Source organism: Poecilia latipinna, unplaced genomic scaffold, assembly GCF_001443285.1.
Source record: "Poecilia latipinna isolate Pla-1442-1.1 unplaced genomic scaffold, P_latipinna-1.0 Scaffold938, whole genome shotgun sequence".
NCBI classification, from domain to species: domain Eukaryota; kingdom Metazoa; phylum Chordata; class Actinopteri; order Cyprinodontiformes; family Poeciliidae; genus Poecilia; species Poecilia latipinna.
In genome coordinates this window covers 176818-197276 of record NW_015113554.1, presented here as the reverse complement: position 1 = coordinate 197276, position 20459 = coordinate 176818, and the positions used below count along the sequence as shown (strand labels likewise).

The window sequence follows — 20459 nt, the reverse complement described above, 5'->3', positions numbered from 1 at the left end:
TAAGTTTCTAACATATAGCCAGAGCAAAACTGCATATTTAATCCTCATTAGCTTACTTGGAATGAACACTGTACGGGTTTATTAGTAAACAGCACAACAGTTCTCTAGTTTAATTGGTTGTGAGCTGCAGAGCAGCATACAAATTAAATAATGATAAATGTAAGGAAACAGTTATTCATCTTGACTCAGTTTATTACTCACAAAAATCCAATAATACCAACATGACCATGATGATGATAATGCGTGAGCCAGATATTTGGAAAATCTACCGTGATAAATAAAGCTGTCCACATAAAGTTAATAATAGACATGAATGCGTTTGGAATTACCTCAATTACATTTGCACATTCGGCCTAATCAAATCAATTTCAACAAAGCAACCAGTAACAATAAGCAAAGAAACCTTGTTTTTGTGATGCAGAAATGCATAATCACAGCCATAATTATTACCTTTCACTAAACATTTCTTATTCCTTGTGTTTCTTAAAAAAAATAAATAAATAAAAAAAAGTAAAAAAGGCAAGATTGGAGAATTGATGCCTAGTATATTTATCTTAACCTCAGTCATTACTTTCATTTGGAGAAAACGCATCACTATAGGGACAAGGCTCAGTTATCAATCAGACACTAAACTCTCTCACGCTCTGCTGCTCTCTCATCACCTTTATTTAGTCAGCCCCCACTTTCCTTTCTCTCAAACACAGAGCGGGATGGAGGAGAAGCGCCAAGGCTGCTTGACTTAGAAGATGGTCAATAATCTAGATCAGCTTTAATGGATGCATGAAAAGCAGTACAGCTGCACAGACACTCCCTTGAGCCTTTTTTATTTTTTGCATGGGAAAAAAAAAGTAACTTATCAAAAGAAAACTTGTTTTAACATGCTTAAAATTTTAATCTAAGAGAAATATATTTACTTGACTGCTTATAAATATTGACTTCTTTTTTTTTTCCCTTTCCTTTACACAAACACCTACGAAGATTAGCTCGATAGGGAGTGAGAATGCTTGAAACATGCTGAAGAGTTGGCTGAGGTTTTGCTTCACATGACCCAGTTGGGAAGCACTTTGATTATGCAACACAGACAAGACTTGATGATGATCACAACACGTTATTAAAGAAAGAGGCAGAAACAGGGAAGATAACGCATGTATCAGGAAACACTGAGAATCAGAAAAAAGGTGCAGAGTGCATAGAGGAAAAAAGAATAAGAGATAAATAAAGGGGGAAAAAAGATGCAGCAGTTATGCACAAGGATTGCAGCAACATATGAGAAGATAAGAGTGCTTTAACACTCCCAGCAGATATTTTCTGAGGCTTAGCAAATGTTCCCAATTCCCTTTGCCTCCTTTAGCTACTTCTCCATTGCTACAGATTAAACATGAGTAAAGAGTTTGCAAAGAGAGGAGATGGGAAGGAAGAATATGGGGTGGAAAAAACAACAACAAAAAACAGAGTTTTGTGGTTGCCATGGTGACAAGAGGGGAGAGATTCCAGAGTGGTCTCGGCCATTACGCAGTGTGTTCGGGAGATGGACTGTGCAGCACTTAGGCTTATTGCAGTGTGGGCTGAAAAAGAACATATCTAATATAGACGAGATGAGCTCCCACCAAAACGGTGGTTGGTAAGCATAGTCTTAATATAAAAAGGAGGTTGGTGTGCTGAGCATTTACTGCCAAAAGCTCCACTTTTAGAAGCCAATTAGCTTGAAACAGATTCTGTGACATTTGCATGCAAACATACTAAAGGGAAAAAAAATCCAACTTAAGCCAATTATCATTAATATCTTTAAAACAAGAAATGTGGGGGGGTTTCTACCCTCCTGTCCAAAATGATCCCTTCCCCAATAAAGCAGAGCTTTACTTTTTGTAATGTTTGTCTCAAAGGAAAGCTATGACATGTGATTACTGTAAAAGTGCAAGTCAGATATTATTGTTACAGAGTAACAACCCATATTTTTTCACTGTAGAAATTTTATACGTTTAATCTCTGCCTAGAAAAATGAAATTCTTAAATCCATCTTTGAATCAGGTTATGCTCATAGAGTAATATCAAATTATATTATTACAACTTTACATGCTAAAAGAGTGAGCCTAAATAGACTAACAGAAATTTTAACTCAGCTTTGGAAGGCAGAATGTCCAATTTGTCTTTTGGGTACGTCTTGTCAACATATCTGCCATTTGATCTTTCTCACACACAGACAAGAAAATTAATTACTGATAGTGCGGTTTCTCATGCTATTCATATAAAACTGCTTTTGGCTCACTTTGACACTTCACTCAGACATCTAAACATTTTCCAGTTGGCATAAGCTTGTCCCTAAGCAAAAGGCAGAATCTCATTAAAGCCACTAACTGGTCAATTTTGATGAGTCACACCTCTGTCAACCAGCCAGAGTCAAGAGAATTTTCTTTGTCTTTGTGCAAGTTACCAAAATTTATTTCAAATCAGTACAGGGTGAGAGCAGAGGAATACACGTTAGCAGCAGGACTGAGAACTTGAAGAGAAATTTGGACCACAAATGTAATCCCCCCCCCACCACCCCCCCGTCTTTTTACTGTTAACACAAAGTTTTTGTCAGACAGGGGATGGGACACAAATTCTTTGTAAAGAGCAATGTCTTTGCTTTCAAATGTGTGAAGTTTGCCAACAGTGGTGGTGTCAGTACTAGCAGAGCAGTGAACAGGAGCCGTTTTTGTGTTTGTGTTAGATGCCCAAATAATTGCTTGGGCTTGGAGTCTGTGTTTAGTTTCTGTGGCATTGCTTGACGAGGCGTTCGGCTGAGTTGTTCCTCAGTGTTTTGGTATCCTTCATGGTTGGATTAGTGCTTTTTAACAATGACATCTGTACTGCACACATCTTATGCAGCTCCCTGGAGGGGGGACTATATTTATACCAAAGAGTAAAGACATGAAACAAAGGATTCAGAATTGGTTTCATTATTTTTTTTTATTTTTTATTTACAGCTGAGAACTGTATTTTTAAGATAAACTGAAACATGGTTATTATTTTTGGACACTTCAGAACAAGGCAAAGCAGTTTGTTGAAATGCCAAAACGTCTTTGCTTTCCAATGTCTGAAAACAGTCCTTCAACCTATAATTTACTGGAACCTTTAAAAGTTTTTTTTAGAACATTTGCAGGAACATACTAAAAGTCAATATGTAAGCTACTGCAAAATAAAAATTCAGACAGCAGAGCAGAATTTGATGCAATGAGTAGTGTTATTATGCCAACATGCTAGTGACTGGTATAAGCATATGAGATACCTGGGTGATCCCCACAGCCCCCAAAAGAATGAAAAAACGTTTAGACCTACACAGGCATCTATTTTTGATAACATAACCGCAGGCAATATCCATGCATCATATTTGACAGTGAACTGATATCACATTTCCAATCTTGTAAAATAAGTGGACCAAGCAAATCACTACATCACACATGCACCCACACTTTTCACTTTGGACGAATGCACAAGAGTTCAAACTCCAGGTCAGTTGTTTCTTTATTCACCTGAAGCTGCAGGTGAATAAAGTAATTCTACAAAACCTAATAATGTACACATGCTTGGAATGAACACGCTATGCAGTTTTGCTACTTTCATAAATGAGAGATTATGTGCATGAATGAGATTATGTGCAAATCCTGTATGCAAACAGGCTTGTGGTTGTCCATCATACTTTAGTGCTATGAAATGACCTGTAAAAGTAAACTTCAATCATCTCAACAATGGACTCAAACTGAGTTTAAAGTGAACAACTTAACCCACACTGAGCATAAGGCCTGAAGCTGCAAGTTTGCAGTACATATGAATACTATGCAACACCGAGTAAATGTATCATGCTCACATCATGGAGGCTACACAAACATTTTTGTGTCACTAACTTGCTCATTGTTGACTATCCTGCACTGTTGCTGACTGAAAACTAAATTCAATCAAAGCACAGCAGCAGGTATTGATAGTGGCTTCCAGTCAAACAGCCTTTGCACTGATCAGCTAAAAGCAACATGATATCATCCTGGGGTTTCTCAGATTCCAGCCAATATTAATTAACCACAATTTACAAAGACCTTATTGTGTTCCTTTGTGGCAAGACATAAATGAAATATTCCCTTTATGTCTTTGCCAAATGTTTCAGATAGAACATGTAGCATCAGTGCATAAATTGTGTCCTGTGCACAGTTAAAGGGAGACGGTTCTTATTTGCATATCACTTCTATTTTTCACAATCCAATTAACATTCACTGTAACTTAGAGGGCAGCACCACATGTCAGCACAGCAGAGCACTTATCTTTTCCCCTATGGCATAGGTCGTTCTAGTAGGGCTTGCCAGTGTCGTGAGGTTGGAGACAGGTAATTATGACTTTGTGCAAATTCCTCCTGTTGCTGAATGCACCGACATTATCACAGGAGTAAAGAGCTCTATTATTTCACAAAATGCATTGTGTGGACAAATCGTTGACTTCGTGTATGATCAAAACTAAATAGTTTAAAATATATAACCATTGAGGTTAGCTCTCAGAAGTCTAGAAGTTTAGTTTAAAGAGATAACCACAATCCCCCTGTTGCTTTTGAAAGGAGTAAATTGCTCTTTTGCCATCTTGACTTTGACTATTTTTAGCCATAGATTATAGTCTGTGACCTTGTCAGTCATTGCTACTGATGATTTATAAGTACAATACATCCATAACATTTCTTACTGCCTCCACAATGGGTCAGAAACTTGGAACAAATAACACCAGCCTTCCCAAAATTAAGTGTTTAATCATCAAAATAAAGATGCTCAACCAGGCCAAGCAGAATGTTAGATTTCTGAGACACATTTTATATAACCTAAAATATCTATAGTCCTTAAAGATCTAAAATATCCATAGCCCATAAGGATATATTTTTTTAAAGTAGCCAACACATTTCTGGCAGATGGAGCATGTCAGTACAGGTCAACTAAACACCTGGAGTATCAGATAAGCAAGTAGAGGTACACAGTAAATTATTTCTCTTTCCTAATGCTTTTATCTTCTATGATAAAACATTTGACTTTGTAAAGGAATTTCAAACGCTGAGTTAACAATTAGAATTCTGTAAATAATAATAGAACTCATTGGCAACTTGCACAGCGTTTTTCAAGATCCTATCAGTTCAATTCATTTGCTAAAAAATATATTCTGCAACAACGATTAAAAAAAAGAAAGAAAAAAAACAAAAAACAACCTTCGGCATTCATGAAACATCTAACCAGTCTTACCTTCATAAACTGCTTTAAATCCCTGCCCGCTGACAGCATAATCAGATAGCAGCCACAAGGTGAGTCTGGAGCCTGTACTCACAATAGGTGAAGGCAGCTGGAACCCAGTTAACCTAAGGGGGAAAAAATAAAAATAAGAAAAAAAAAATTCAGTCCTGTGATCCAAACCATAATACAATCAATTGCAAAAGTACTAAAAAAAAGGCTCAAGTAAGCTTGCTTTGCATTTTTCACCTAAATGCAAACTTACCAATGCAACTGTAAAGAAAACTTGGTGAGCTTTGAAATCATCTATCCACTGTCAAAAAATCCTAAATAAAACACGACAACTTCCCATATTTAGCATTTCTTTAGCAAATGGTGCAACTGTAGTTACTGCAAACATAAACCTGCAGTGGAGTCAGTGTGGGAAGAAACACAGAGACAGATACCAAAAAATTTAAGACAGAGTAAATAGTCATTTTTACCAATGTGTCATATTTAGATGGGGTTTTTCCAGTGATCAACATTTTTTGAGGTGTTTAAAGACCTTTTAAATTCTCAATGAAACAAAAAAGATCTAATTAAGAAGCTTAAACCGACTGATTTGATTGTGTCAATTTTCTAGTTCTATAACACATTTCAGCTCCAATCAAACAAGTAATTGGTACTTTGGTAAACATTACTTATAATTTTAGGGGTTCTTAAAGTTTGGTAGTAGAGAAAAAAGGACATGTAAATTTCTTGTTTGATTAATTGAATACGTTTCAAATGTAATAAAAACTGACCATCCTGCCCTTTTAAAAATGGAACAAAACAGTTTCAGCATTAATTGGCAGCTAATAAAAACTGTGATCATCACACCTCTGAGATCCAATAACACATCAAAGATCCAAAAACACCTACATTTAGGGATGGAAGAAGTGCTATTTTTAACTCTGTAATTCACATTGAGAACATGCAGCTGAAATTATCTATTAACTTTTGTGCTACCTTTGATTTGCAAGTCCCAAATGTTCTAAAGAAACATCAAATGAGCATTCTGTTCCAAGTACAGGCCAACGCAGCAAATAAAACCATACCACAAGTCAGTAAATATTATTATGCAAACTAGAACTTTGATGTTGAAACCAAGTCACTCAGATATATATCATACACAGACACTCCAGAATCAGACCACCAGATCAAAGCTAGTGACAATGTATATATTATTGTAGTCAAATTGAATACACCATATGTAAATAATAATAACTGTCATTTTCTTGCCTCCTTGACTGCATATATTTTGATCAATTTCATGGCCTAGTGAATGGTACCAAGCTGAAAGAAGGTTTTATTGCCACTAAATTTTCAGGTTCCTGTGAGATCACCATCTTACATTTTCCTTATTACTTTTTTTTATATTCAAGGATAAATTGTTTGATTAAAAACAGAAAAAAATGTATATCCTTTAATAATTGCTCAAATATTCTGGAAGTCAGTCATGCCATGAGTGACTCATTTTCTAGCATTCACGAAGGGAGCTATATGAAACATCAACAGTGTAGCGCGAGGTTGAGTAATTGCATTTGTAGGGCTTTGCTGGAATTTTTGATTCACTGTCATATTAACTGTCTTGTAACATTGCACATGTGTTTTACACATAGTGTATAAGAGCTGCAGCATCATGCACTGGGCACTTCCAACATGTTTAGCTTGTGGCAGCCAAACTGCGTAAGCTACAGTTCCAAATGCGTAGAAGGCAATGCCAGATTGTTGAGGGTTTTTTTCCCCCCACATTGGCATTGCATCACTCTACTCTACTGAAAAGAAAATAAGCACCACCAAACAATCTTACGACCTAATAAACTTGTCTGGTCATGTTTCATTCAGTCTGAAATCATTCACTTAACACAGCTTACTGAACACCCAATGTCAACTTTTTAGACTAATTCCACTCTATAAAGAACAGAGTGTGAGAAAAATCTATTTTCCATGAGAAACTTAAAAACTACTGCAAAATTTTGCATATTTTTGCTGAAGTCGAATGTCTCAAAAGCCAAATAAATAATCCTCATCAAGAATCCCTTGTGAAAAAGGGATTTTATTTTACACATGATGGTTACATAAAATGTTTCAAATCAAGGAAAAGGACAAACCTCAAAGGCATATTTTGTTGAGAAACGGTGGTAAAAGAATTTGGATAGCTAAAGGTGTTGTCACTGGAAATCAGAGGTAATGTGTGATGGTATTAGGTTTGTCACTCTGCAGCCTCCAGACACCATGCATTATATAGAATCAGTGAGTTTCTTTTAGTATATCTGTACTAAAAGTTTGCACACATTTTAGATATGCTTAAATACATGCATGTTTATGTACCTTTCCTGATGTGTTTCAGTTTTGTTCACTTCCCCTAAATTAAGCTGGACTTAGTCATATCTAAAGAAAAAAAATACTGATAATGAAGCTCTTTCTCAGAAAATGTTCTTCCAAATAGTTTATCTTAGCCGTTATTGTATGAGTCCATGAACCTTTACTCTTAATCCATAGCCAGTGATCCGATAACTGGGGAACTAACTTGAATCTATCAAATTTTGTTGTCTCGACAGCTTTTTCTTGGATTTGTATTCAGTGCCCCTGAGTGAACACTTCCTAGAAACAAAGACAACTTGGTTTGACCCTGCCACATCTTTCAAAGGATATTTGATGGCAACAATCTAGGAACATCAAATTGAAGTCTGCCACAGATCTCCAATTGCACTTAGGCTCGGACTTTGACAGGACCATTCACACCCATAAATGTGTTTATCTAAACCGTTCTGTTGTAGCCCTGGCAGTATGTTTAGTGCTTTTCTACTTCTGAGAGCTGAACCTCCACCTCAGTCTAAAGCATTCTGCTGCATATAACCAATTTTCTTTCAGGATTGCCCTGCATTAAGATCCATTTTCCCTATCAACTCTGAGCAGCTTCCCTGTGCCTACTTGTTTTTGCCAGTCTTCCATGAAGGTCAGATTTGCAGAGAGACCAGCTAATAGTTGTCCTGCCAAGATTCTGGCACCTGAGCTGTAGCTTCTCTGCATCTCCTGCAGAGAAAAAAATGCAATTCTTTGTTGCTTCTGTGATAAAATTGCTTTGCTTGCCAAGTAATTTAAGGGGATGGGCATATGCTGGCATGCCTGCACTTCAATTTTCTGATAATTTACTGAAAATGGCTCACATTGTTCAGTGCTAGATTATTATTTCAATATAATTATAAAAAAACACACATCCGATTTTGTTTTACAGTACACCTGTATTTCTACAGATTAAATTACACCAAGGTGGAAAGTAATTTCTAATAAAGGCAAGTTCCTAAAACAATTTATTAAGATGGGTTTTTATTTAAGGATGCCAAGGGAGGGTGAATACAGATGCAAACCTTTTAGATTTTTAAGAACAAAACTGACATCCATTAATTTTTCATCCACTCTATAAAACACCTATAAGATTCACTAAAGTTGTTCTAAATGTTGCATGTCAAAATGTGTTATTTCAGTGCAGTACATTTTAACTTAAGAGTTAATATATTTTATCTGTCTACATGAATGCTTACTTTGAGAACTTGTATAATAAATATTCTAAAAAATAGGTTGGGATTGTGCATTAAGTTTTCAATTCAAATTAAAGCAGTTTAAGATCTTTTCAGTGACTGTATCAGTTATATCTATATCAGTCTAATAAAATTTGTTTTCTTTCATTATATTGTTGCTAATTACACAAAACCAGTCCATTATTCAAAATCTTATTGCATAGCATTTTCATAGCCACTTGATACCATTCATAACCAGTAAAACAGTATGTCATGAAAGCTTTTATAGTCTTTAAAAGTGGCCCAAAAAATAGAGCTCGTCAGTTTAATTGTGATTTTCAAAAGGAAGACTTAAAAGAGCCACAAAAGTATCATCGCAAATTTTTTTGAAAAGGTACTAGGATTAATCAGCATATCTTACACAATGAGGCAAAGTAATTATATAATTTTGGCAAAGAGCCTCTTTGTGTTAGGAACAACATTCTGCTGCAGCATTGCCATTTTTAGCAATCAAAACAATTTACCACCCACAGAGCGGCAGAGATCCGTCAGAAACCCAGACAGACACAGGCAAATTGAAATGCAGGTGTCCTCCGCTCATTTGTTGCCCATCGCCACAAACTGATCTGCCTGTGCATGTGGATCGCCACGAAGAATCAAAATCCTTGTGTACATATTCTGACAGAGGACAGTGTTGCTGGCCAAACTCAGCTAATTGTTTAAAAGTCACTTTTATTTTTATTTTTTCCCCATTTGCAATATGTGCCCCCTCTCTCTCTCTCATTACATGTTTCATCTTATAGAATTTATTACATCCCACTTTTTTATTTCTAAATATTAAAATGTGTTTAAGTGTCACAATGCAGGGGGGAAAAAAAATCCCCCAAAGCACCGCCTATGTATGATAAACTAAAAAGAAGAGACGCAAATACACGCCTGTGGCAAACCAAGAAAGATTGCCACATGCTAAACGACAGGACACATGTTCATGCAAATAGCCCTTTTACTTGACCACAAATTGAGTTGGAAGGCAGCCATCTTGGTCCAGCAGCAGCAGCAGCAACACTGCGGGAAAGTGGGGGATTAGATAGAGGGTGTAATGCAGAGCCCGAGGAGAAGGGGCGGTCAACAAACTGGGAGGGATTCTCGCAGCGTCCAAATCGCGATCGTCAGGCATGAGCCAGATACGGCCCTGAATCACATGCCAAGCACAGATAAAATTGGAGACACACAGACGCTGGTTTAATGCGTGAAGGCTGGAAAGATGACATTTTGCTATGCAATACGGGCAACGGCAATCTGTGAATTTGTGAAAATGAAAAGGGAAAAAAAAAAAAAAAAAAAAAACCTGCCACGGGAGTCTGCTGCTGTTGTCGAGGGAAAGCTGCGAGAAAATGTTGACATTGCAACAGACATGGTAAAGAATAGATTTCCTTCACAGGTGTCTCCAGTGAGCGACAGATTGATGAAGAGAAGGGGGAAAAAGAGGCATAGAGAGATTTAAAAAGAACTCTTTTTTTTTCTATTATAAAAACAAAAGGAACAATTATGTTCTCCAGAGAGAAGGATAAGCCTATGTGTTTATACGTTCAACCACAAAGGAATGTATGCACTATATGTATAGTTCTTAGCATTAAGGCATTCCTGCTGTGTGTGGAGAGAGCAGAGGTCCATTAAGAAGAGTTTTCACCTGACTGGCTTCAGAGTCATCTCAATGAAGAACCTCTGCTTCCAATTAGTCCAGCCTTACCCCATGGGGACGGGAGGAGGGGATGAACGGACCGGGAAGATGGAGTCAGACAGTAAATGTGTAGCCGTGAGAGAGGAGAGAAAAGGGTGGAGGTGGTGCCAACACCATCGGGTGAATACAGCGTCTCCAGAGTTATCGAGGGATTTTTGTTTCTCTCAGTGAAAAATGCTGTCCTCACCTGGCCTGTCAGTTCATTTTTGACCATGTTTTGGTAGAACTGGAAGCAAGCAATGCTAGCAATGCTTGGCATTATTGATTAAACAGTCTTCCAGGAGATATTCAAAGTAGACTGCAACTCCTGATTAGGTGGCTTCTGAAGGCATTTCCTCATATTGGATATAATTAGGACTATTTGATTCTAAAGACTTGAGTTTGTGTTGGTTTATTACATAAAATCCCAATAAAACAACATTTTTTCCAACTTGACAAAATGTTAAAAATTTCAAGGTGTATGAATACATTTACAAGCTGTTGTTTTTGGAAACGTACAAACCTCACAGAAGAGAGTGACTAAGGTTTATTTACTCTGGAAAACCTCCCATACTTGCTTTTAGGGACTCGCCAAGCCACACAAAAGCAGTTTTACTTATTTAAACGTTTGTGTATGTTTTGTGCTCTCCGCTTGAAAATATGTGCATGCCTACAACAGCATAGACTAAATCAGGCCATTCATCCTTTAATCTTATTCACTCAATGTGTGGGTGTATGAGTGTGTGTAGAGTGTATTCTCAGGATAGAAGGTAAGCACAGTGCTGATGCAGCTGATTTTTTCCCCCCTAAAGGAGGGGAGAGGAAGGATAAAAAAAAATAGATACAGCAGCAAGATTTTGATGGCTGAGTCGAGGAGAGACATTAGCCAATAAATGATGGGTGGTTAGAGAGAAGGGAGGAAAGTGCATGGAGAAGAACGAGGGTATATTTTTTATTTGTGAGCCTGCGTGCGTGCGTGCGAGCTTATGTGTGGCATATCCTTCCCTTCCAGGACCCTGTGCACCTTGTCAGTGGTCAAGGCCAGAGGCTGATGTTCAGCTGTTCTCTGGAGCTCTAACTACCTGTCACACAAACAGCAATGTTCTGAGCTAACCTCATGATGCCTAAAACGGTGCCTCTGCAACACACACACACACACACACACACACACACACACACACACAAAGCCCAATAAATTCTTAGTCTCCGCCCTTTTGTGCATGCTTCGAGATAAATTGCTGTTGGATCCAAATTTTAAAACCGTTGTCAAAATCTATGACTACGACTCATCCCTTTCTCCATCTAAGTAAAAAACAAAATGTGTATCCACGTAGAGGTTAACATGGTGCTTCACTCCCACACAAACACACACAATTAGATAACTCCAGGTAACAAGAAGAGTTTCACACACAAGTATATATATATATATATATATATATATATATATATATATTTTACCCCCATCAGCCCTCTCTTCTTTTCCTGGCCTAAACGTAACGCTGCACGTCATTTTGCCCGGGGCAGGATCTGGCCTTGACAGAGTTGCCTTCGGTGCCTTCAGTTTCATTTAAAACTCCTGGTGTTTAAAGCACTAATTATGCTGCTTAATGGCTTTGCAGAGGCAGTAAAAAAAAAACTGTTAATGGCAAAGACTGTGGTCGATGTAGACTTTTTGGCACCTGTTGATTTTAAGCATGTCATTTTAAATGGCTTAAGAAATAAATATAAACGAGCTAGCTCTTTAAAAAAAAAAAAGGGTAAAATCCAAACCCCATCAACACTACAGGAGGTATATTTTTAAAGTGGGGATTTATTTTTTTTCCGTTTTAAAAAATGTAGGTGTTTATTTATCCTGTGCCGTGCCAGACAGTGGACACAGAACCAGAAGAAGACAATCCTAATCACGCAAAAGCCTGGTTTACACATTCTTGAACAAAAAATTATATAGGAATTACATGAAAATGACTTTTTACTTATCTCATTTCATAATTTCTCTGTCATGCATTATTCCTTTTATTACAAAATGCAGCATAGCACCACATGATGGACCCTGTGCCGGGTTTTACTGCAGTGCTCTTTCACTTCAGCCCATCCCCAAAACCGCATTTCCACTGAGCTTTGTGCTCCTTTCATATACTTTCCCTGAAAAGTGAGAGACTGCTGAATAACTGAGTGCAAAGATCATCTTTTGCATGCAACATTCGGTATGCTCTGCCCACTCCTAATGGCTTCCACCCAATTTGAAGCTCTTTAGATCTTTTAAAAGGTGTGTTTTTTCCATAATCCACTCTGATCTTCCCAGTTGTCTCTAACAAGCTTTTTTTCTTTAGATCTTGTCCTGGAAGAGTATGAAAACTTCACAGCTATGTCATGATCCACCTAAATGGAATTTTAAAATCTTTGGGTTTTTTTTTGGTTTTTTTTTTAGAAATATATCTTTGAAGATCACAGAGATGTATCACTTCTTCTGACTTTTAGAGAACCACTTTTTCAAAGACTAGTTCAGGTAACTTAACAGATTTTTTTTTTTTTTTTGCTGGGCTCACTAGGTGTTTCCAGTATGTCAGTAGACAAGGTTTCAGATGAGCAGACTGCATCACTTGGGCATTTTGCTTATTCCCCACGTCACTTTCTTCCAGCCTGAATCGTTCTTAAAGTTTCCCCAATATCCTGCATATACCAGCATGCAACTTGGGCCAGTGATAACTAGCGTTGAAGATCCAGCACCACAACTCTTGGTAAGAAAATGGCCCACAAACTGTCTGCAAACCAGCTACACTACCATAACTCTTGCTTTACACTCGTTATTTCTGCCTCGCCTTCATTCCAAGATACATTTGACTACACAAGAACATTGTTTTGAAGCACCACAAAAAAACAGGGTGATGTCTTAAACTTCACTTGGGGATGTATACTAGGATATTCAGCTACTCATCAACTGGCACCATTCCGGCTTGAACTGTACCGATTAAGTCCTACTTGATTCCTTTGATTTAATCCAAGAACCTCACTCCATTCTTGATAAATACAATTATCTTGCAATAACTGTTCTGGTTGATGACTGACAGTATCTAAAGAGATAAAGCTCCTTGAACAATGCCATGATTCCTAATCTGATCTCTCTCACATATTTCCATCTCAGCTTAGGGTTGATGACCAGGATCCAAAACTGAGACCTGCACATTTTGATTCAACAATGGAGACCATCTTGAAAGCACATATTCAATGTAACCTGTCTGTATACATATATATTTTTCAGTGCCATCAGTGTCACCTTTCTGAAAAGTTCTCGGTTTGGTAAAGGTGGATCTCGATAGAAGCCACAACAGTTTTAAAAACAAAACAGCTTTCCCCCACATCCGTCAGCGCATCTATATTTAACACACCGCCGACATATTTTGACTCGGATAGCCCTTTTCCTTTGGTCTGTCTTGTGAAGAAAGTCAAGCCGCAATGAGCGGAGTCACATTCCAACATGACATCACAAGATATCAGCACCGCATGGACAACCTGTGAGGAGAGGAGAGCTTCTCGGATCTCTCCGACGCTAAACGTAGACGGTGAGTGAGTTCAAGCTGAAAGTCAAACCACAGCGAAGTCATTAAGAAACCAGCGCCTCTCTAGAAGGAGGGTGTGGGGAGACATGGAAGAAGATAGGCTGAAAGAGAGAGAAAAAAAAAAAAAGCCAGAGTGGAAGGCTAGCGTTCGAAGAAGATATGAGAAGAGAAGAAAACGCATATTAGCACAGACTGGATGAGATTTTAAACAGATGAGGCACACTCGACAAAATTGGAGCAACTAAATAACAGCGTGTTTGGATGCTGGAAGTGAAAAACAAACTGCATGCGAGAACGGAAAAATAATGGAATCCGAGCTGCTGAGCACAAAAACAAAACCAATGCACTGATGAAAACTGGAGAGCAATTTATAGTGTCTAAACAATCACGGGATGCCTTGGGTTTTTGGTCTTTAAGAAGACAAGAGCAGCAGCTAAGGACCAATTAGTAATCATTTGCTTTGTGGAATGACAAAAGTAATCACCATCCACATTAAAAGATGAGTATAAATAAGTGGAAGGTTTATGGGATATTGTACCAATGCTTTACTGGAGATGGTCGGGCCGTCATCTTAGCGCGGATCTGTCTCTTAAATCTAATTCCACCAGGATTTGCAGTAAGTGGAGCATAATGGCTTCCACACATTCTCATAGATGTAGTTCTTCTGCTGTGCCCAACAGTCAGCAAGTTAGCATGACTGGTTTATCTGTGAACCATCTAAAATCCATTAACAGCATATTAGATTGTGCCGATGTTATCTGCATCTCCCCAGCACTATGAATATCTCTGAAGCAACTCAGTATGCCTAGTACATGTGCAGAAAATGCATATGACTATCCATAAGTTTAGCATGGATGTCTGATTAAAAAAAAAAATACATATAAGTGCTCATGTTGAATTTTTAAGGCATATTGTCAAACGTAAACCACACAGGACAAAAACGGAAGAAACTACAAGGTCTAAAAATAATGCTAATAGTATAGTGCAGTGCACCCTAAACTTTACTGCATGCAAAATTACATTGAAATGTTATTTACAAATTATGAGAAAAGGTTTCATAAATAAAAATCTGAAACCTGTGGTCTGCTTTTATAGTAATTACCCTGGAATCAAAACTGTCTGGAATAATTGTTAACAGTAATTATAGTTGAATATTTTTTGCTTATTCATCTTCTGAAATTAGCTCACACTCAGTCAAACTGAATCCAGTGGGGGTTTGTGCCACAATGCACCTTCTATGCACCACAAATTTGGAACAAAGTTCCAGAAAACTGTAAAACAGCTGAAACACTGAGTGCCTTTAAATCTCAATTTAAAACCCACCTGTTTAGAGTTGCTTATGGATAAATTAGGGTTAGAGTGCAGGTTTTAACGTCTTCAATGTTTTTATCTTTATTTTTTTTTTATCTACTTCCACCCCCCATCCCCAGGGAGGTGCAGGTACTGCCCCCCACTCTTAGAAGTATAAAAGGGTGCGGGTGCAATCCCCCTTCTTGAAAGTGTGGGGGGTTGGGGGGGGTTGTCCACCCCTGGTTGAAAAGGGCCGCGGGTTTTAATGTTTTTATCTTTATTTTTTTTTTATTTATTTATTTATTTATTTATTTTTTGTTACTGTTTATTCAATGTAACATGACTGTTTCTGTTTTTAATGTTGTAAAGCACTTTGAAAAACCTTGCTGCTGAAATGTGCTATACAAAAAAAATGTGATTGATTGATTGATTGATTGATTTGTGGACAAGTCTTGCCACAAATTCTCAGAGGTATTCCAACTCATGAACAGGCTTCACTGTAAACCATTTTAATGTAGCCATGCTTATTTATTTAGGCTTTTCATTGTACTGCAAGGACATCAACATCCCCATAGAGTGATGCATGGTACTATGTTATTATGCACCGGGGATATAGTTTAGGGTGAGGTGCAGCATCAGTTTTGTATGTGAACTAGTTTAGTCTTCGTCCGGTTTATTTTTAATAATGATTGTCTTTGTCATTCTTTTGTTATGCCCAAATTTGTCGAGCGCACAGCTCAAAGTTGTCCAAATGCTCCTTGTCTTCATGATGGTGTTTGCTCACTAATGCTCTCTAACAAAGAACAAACTGTGAAGGCAAACAAACTCTTATCCTTCCCAGCGCTATTTATTCTGCGATAACAATATACACAGGTGGACTCTGTTTACACTTTTGAAAGCATCTTGTTGTCATGGACTTTATTTCAGTAAAAAAAATAACTCAATACTTCTGCGTCTGTAATATACATTACTCTGTTTTTGTCTATCATATAAAACCCTTATAAAATATAGAAATGTATTGTGGTGATGAAAAAGAAACGTGAAAATGTTGACGTGATATGAATGCAAAGCACAGTGATTTTATTCCTTTAAATAGTCCACCCTTCAGTCCAACTTAAGAAAAGTTCAAAAACCAAACCAGAATTAAATTCTTTGTTTACTTGTCCCCCCAACGTACAGACATAAGTCAATTATGCCCACAGCAAACAAATCAAAGCTGACAAATGGAACAAGGTGACGTCCGTACTCCCTCCCCTGTGTTTCCACTGCTCTGCACAAATCGCTTTGCAATAATCCTCAGGCAGAAAATAATTAGGGATAAAAAAAAATTATTCAATGTTGTGCCCCTCTTGTCCCCAGCAAAGTGACAACTCTAAGCAGTAGCTATGAGATATGTCGTTGTTTACTTCTTTGTGAAAACATATGCATGCGTGTGCGCGTGTGTGTCTGTGTGTAAGTGAACAGAGCAATTATGACACAGAAGGCTGTGGAAAATGATCAAGGAGAGACTAAGGGCAGACATAAGAGATCACATTGACATCAAACAGGAGGCAAGATGAAAGAAATGCTGCATGACTGACAAATAAGCTAAAGGAGTGGATAGTATTTAATGCATGCTTCTTTTTAGGTGGTTGAAATAAGTAGTAATATTTTCAGTATTTAGATGTGTCCTTTTCTTTTTGAATCAACCGAGCAGCCATTTCGAACCGAGCTGAAATGGTTTTTGACACCAACATTACTACACAGAAAAAGCCTCATCACCGATTGCACACTAATGTAAGCCATACCCCCATCTGATTAACTCCAAGTTCTCTTTTTTTCTCTAAATGATCTTCCGTAACTTAAAAAGTCTACTATAGCTGTGATTAGAACATTTCCATGTAGGATGTACAAGATTCTGAATGTTTCCAAGGTGGTAATAGCAATTTTTTATACTGTGATTTGATGCACTCTAATAGGTGTTAACCTCCGTAAAACATGGAAGTAATATAATCAGGTTTGAGTCTATAAAACATTGGTATGGAATATTAATCAGAGTCATTGGATGACTCTACTACAGAGAGGCAGAAAACACCCAAGTATCAAATGCATCTTTGCATTTGATACTTATTTTTAATGAAGTGTTGTGCCAGTGCCAGACATATTTCCATTTTTAATGACAAATGCACAAAGACCAAAAATAAATCAAATCTAAATCCATCAGCATTTTACTCCTGTCCATGAGTGAAATGAAAACACAGGCTAACATGAATAAAACTAGTAATTTCCTCAGAAATATGCACATTCCTAGCTACAATTTGCTTTTGTATTTTCTATGCGTACAGTTCTTTGCATGCGACTTGTTCCCACTCAATGTTTTTTCTGTTGTTGTAAGAGTAGATCTATGCCCATGTTCAGAGGCTGATAGGAGAGATAAATAAGACATAAACTACAGGAGAAAGAGTACTGTGACAAAGTATTCTCCTTTCTACATACTGCTCCTGTTTTTGCTTGTTTGTCATCCTTTGGTTGTTTTAGAATATTATAAACACACACAAGTGGACAAGGATACAAAATGCAGTTTTCCTATGATTACTTCATTTATTAAGGAAAGAACTGTCTAAACCAAGCTGCTCCTGCGAGACAAATTGACTCCCTCACATACATAATAAATGGTTGTGCCACCTAAAAATGGCCATTAATTAATCTTTTGCATCGCTGTGAAGGAATTTTGGAACGCTCTTCATTTTGGTTGTTTTGAGTCATTCAGAGGTGAACTTGCTAGCTTGCTTCTAGATCAATGTCTTGCTGAGTAACCCGAGTGTGCTAGAGGTTAATGTCACAAACTGATGGCCAGGAATTCTCCTTTACCAACACGTCGACATCATGTCTTATTCTGAAAATACAGTGACTTTTATGCCAGATGTGAGCTGCATCATGTACTCCTTCCAAAATGTTCAACTTTGCAGCTGAAGGATTTTTGCTGATGCTCTTTAACTTCAGAGCATTTTTATGATGCATAACCATAGAAACCAGAGCACAACCAACATCGCTAAGACCTTCCTCCTGGCTCTGATTGGTTGTTTCTGACCAGGAGCGATGCATTTTTGAGGAGGTGGAGAAGATCAACAGTGGCAGTATTAACAAATATGTAAAAAAAAAAAAAAATAGAAGTTACTTACTGCAGCATTAATAAAGTATTTTGGAATTAAATTGAATTTGAATTGAATTTAGTTTCTTAACTTGTCTTCTCTCAGCTCAAATTACCAAATATTTTATTGCATTGGTAAATAAAGTAGTTACACAAAGCACTGTGAAGAGATAAAAAGACTTATCCTGGCAAGCATCAAATTTTTTCATGCGTTAGGCACACAAGGTTGAGAAAGTACTAGTGTGCATATGACATGACGGACATATCAGTAAATGGATGAAATAAACAAATCCCAAAATACAGTCTACACTTGGGCGACAGCAGAGTGCATGCTCTATGAAATGCTGTCAATTTGCCTCTTCATGGAGAAAAGGCCAAATCCTTTATTCACAAGTTGATGCTTTTGCTTTTGCTCCATCTCTGACTAATCCTCCCTCCTGCCCTCTTCTTTATAGAGCAGCAGCAGGGCAATTTATATTGACGGAGTTAACATTCCCACAAAACAACATTTTATCCTACACAGAGCCAAAGGCAAATATTTGATATGGGAGTGGATAGTATTTAAGGAACAGAAAAACGGTCTACATTTAATTTGCAAAATGACTTGTATTAAAATCTCCTACAACATTATCCTTCACAAGTCAGCTTTTTTTGTGTGCAGATTCAACTCTATTATTATTATTTTCCTGTGTTAACCATGTACAGATGTGTGTACAAACACAAACATCTTTCACTTGTGTTGTAATAAAAATAATATACACCCCCTTTATGCTTAAAGATTAGAAATGAAATACAATGAACCGATCAATTACCCATCCTGAAGATCATAAGATCTGGCATTTAATGCATTTTGTTTCATTTAACATTCATTTCAAGGAAGCAGTTTGGACAGAAAGTCTATTTGAAGCAATAAGGTAAACCATGGCTCACAAATAAATTATTTGAGTTGAGTGGAAAACCTAAATGTCTCCAGCATCAGCCAAATATGATGATGCTATATCCTGTCAGTTTTTCTGATGCGTTGTAATAAAAGCAAATATTTGCAGCCAGGTTTCTGAGTCTATCAGAAGTCTACTCAGACAAAAAGTGTAATATTCCTTAATAAATCTTCCAAAAGCATTAGTCGCAGTGTTAGTTGCTCATGAATGATTCAGTAAATAAGGAATGTGGGTGTCTGCGCAAGTCATAATGGATTATTCCAACATAAATTATAAAATTTAAGCGACGGCTTATTATAAATACCTTATGAATATTTACTCGAATTTACATCATATACACTTGTTTCTCCATTGTTGTGATCCTCTGTGGTTCCCACTGCAAAGGAACCCAACCAATAAAGCCCAAAACAAGATTGCGTGGGAGATCTAATTAGCCAGCAGAGCTAAAAGGGACACAGTGACCGATGGAGCTCCCTACCAATTCCAATGACTTCCTACCCATCACTCTTCTTTTACTCCGGTGGGAAGGATGATCAAAGAGCAGCAGAAGGAAGAAGATGGAGAGGGAAGAGAGAGTAGGAGGAGGAAGAGGGTGTTGGTCTTGCATGCAAATAGAAATATGCGTGCATGTGTATGCGTGTGTGTGAGTGTATACATGTATGTGTGTGTGTGTGTGTGTGTGTGCGTGCGCATGAGTATCCTGAATAACACCCTGGATCTGGAATTAGTAACAGTAGCACACAGATACTCATGCAGATTTCTGCTTTGGTTGCTCTCTGTCTGCAGGTCTTAATATTAATGCCTGTCTCCTAATTATGTGCCTTTCTGGTTTGAAGTCCTGAACAATGTGTTCTAATTAAGTCTTCAGCATCCCTTCACTGCACTGTATGTATATTCATCTCACTTATTACCATCATTAATGACAGAATCAATGACGGAATGTTTAGGACGGGAACGACACAGTTAACCTCTGATTTCTCAACAGCTAAATAAGCACAAGTGCAAATGGTCACGTGCAGTAAGTGTTTAATTACAAGCTAGAAAAATCCGT

General features: G+C 37.5%; 1 protein-coding gene across 1 annotated transcript in view; it reads right to left on the bottom strand.

Annotated features, from left to right (window-relative positions):
* csmd1a (CUB and Sushi multiple domains 1a) overlaps positions 1-20459 on the bottom strand; it is an 80059-nt gene that overhangs the window by 23589 nt on the left and 36011 nt on the right. The window contains exon 3 of the mRNA XM_015049269.1: positions 5247-5359. Within this exon, the coding sequence (XP_014904755.1) occupies positions 5247-5359 (113 nt within the window). The remainder of the gene's footprint in view (positions 1-5246; positions 5360-20459) is intronic.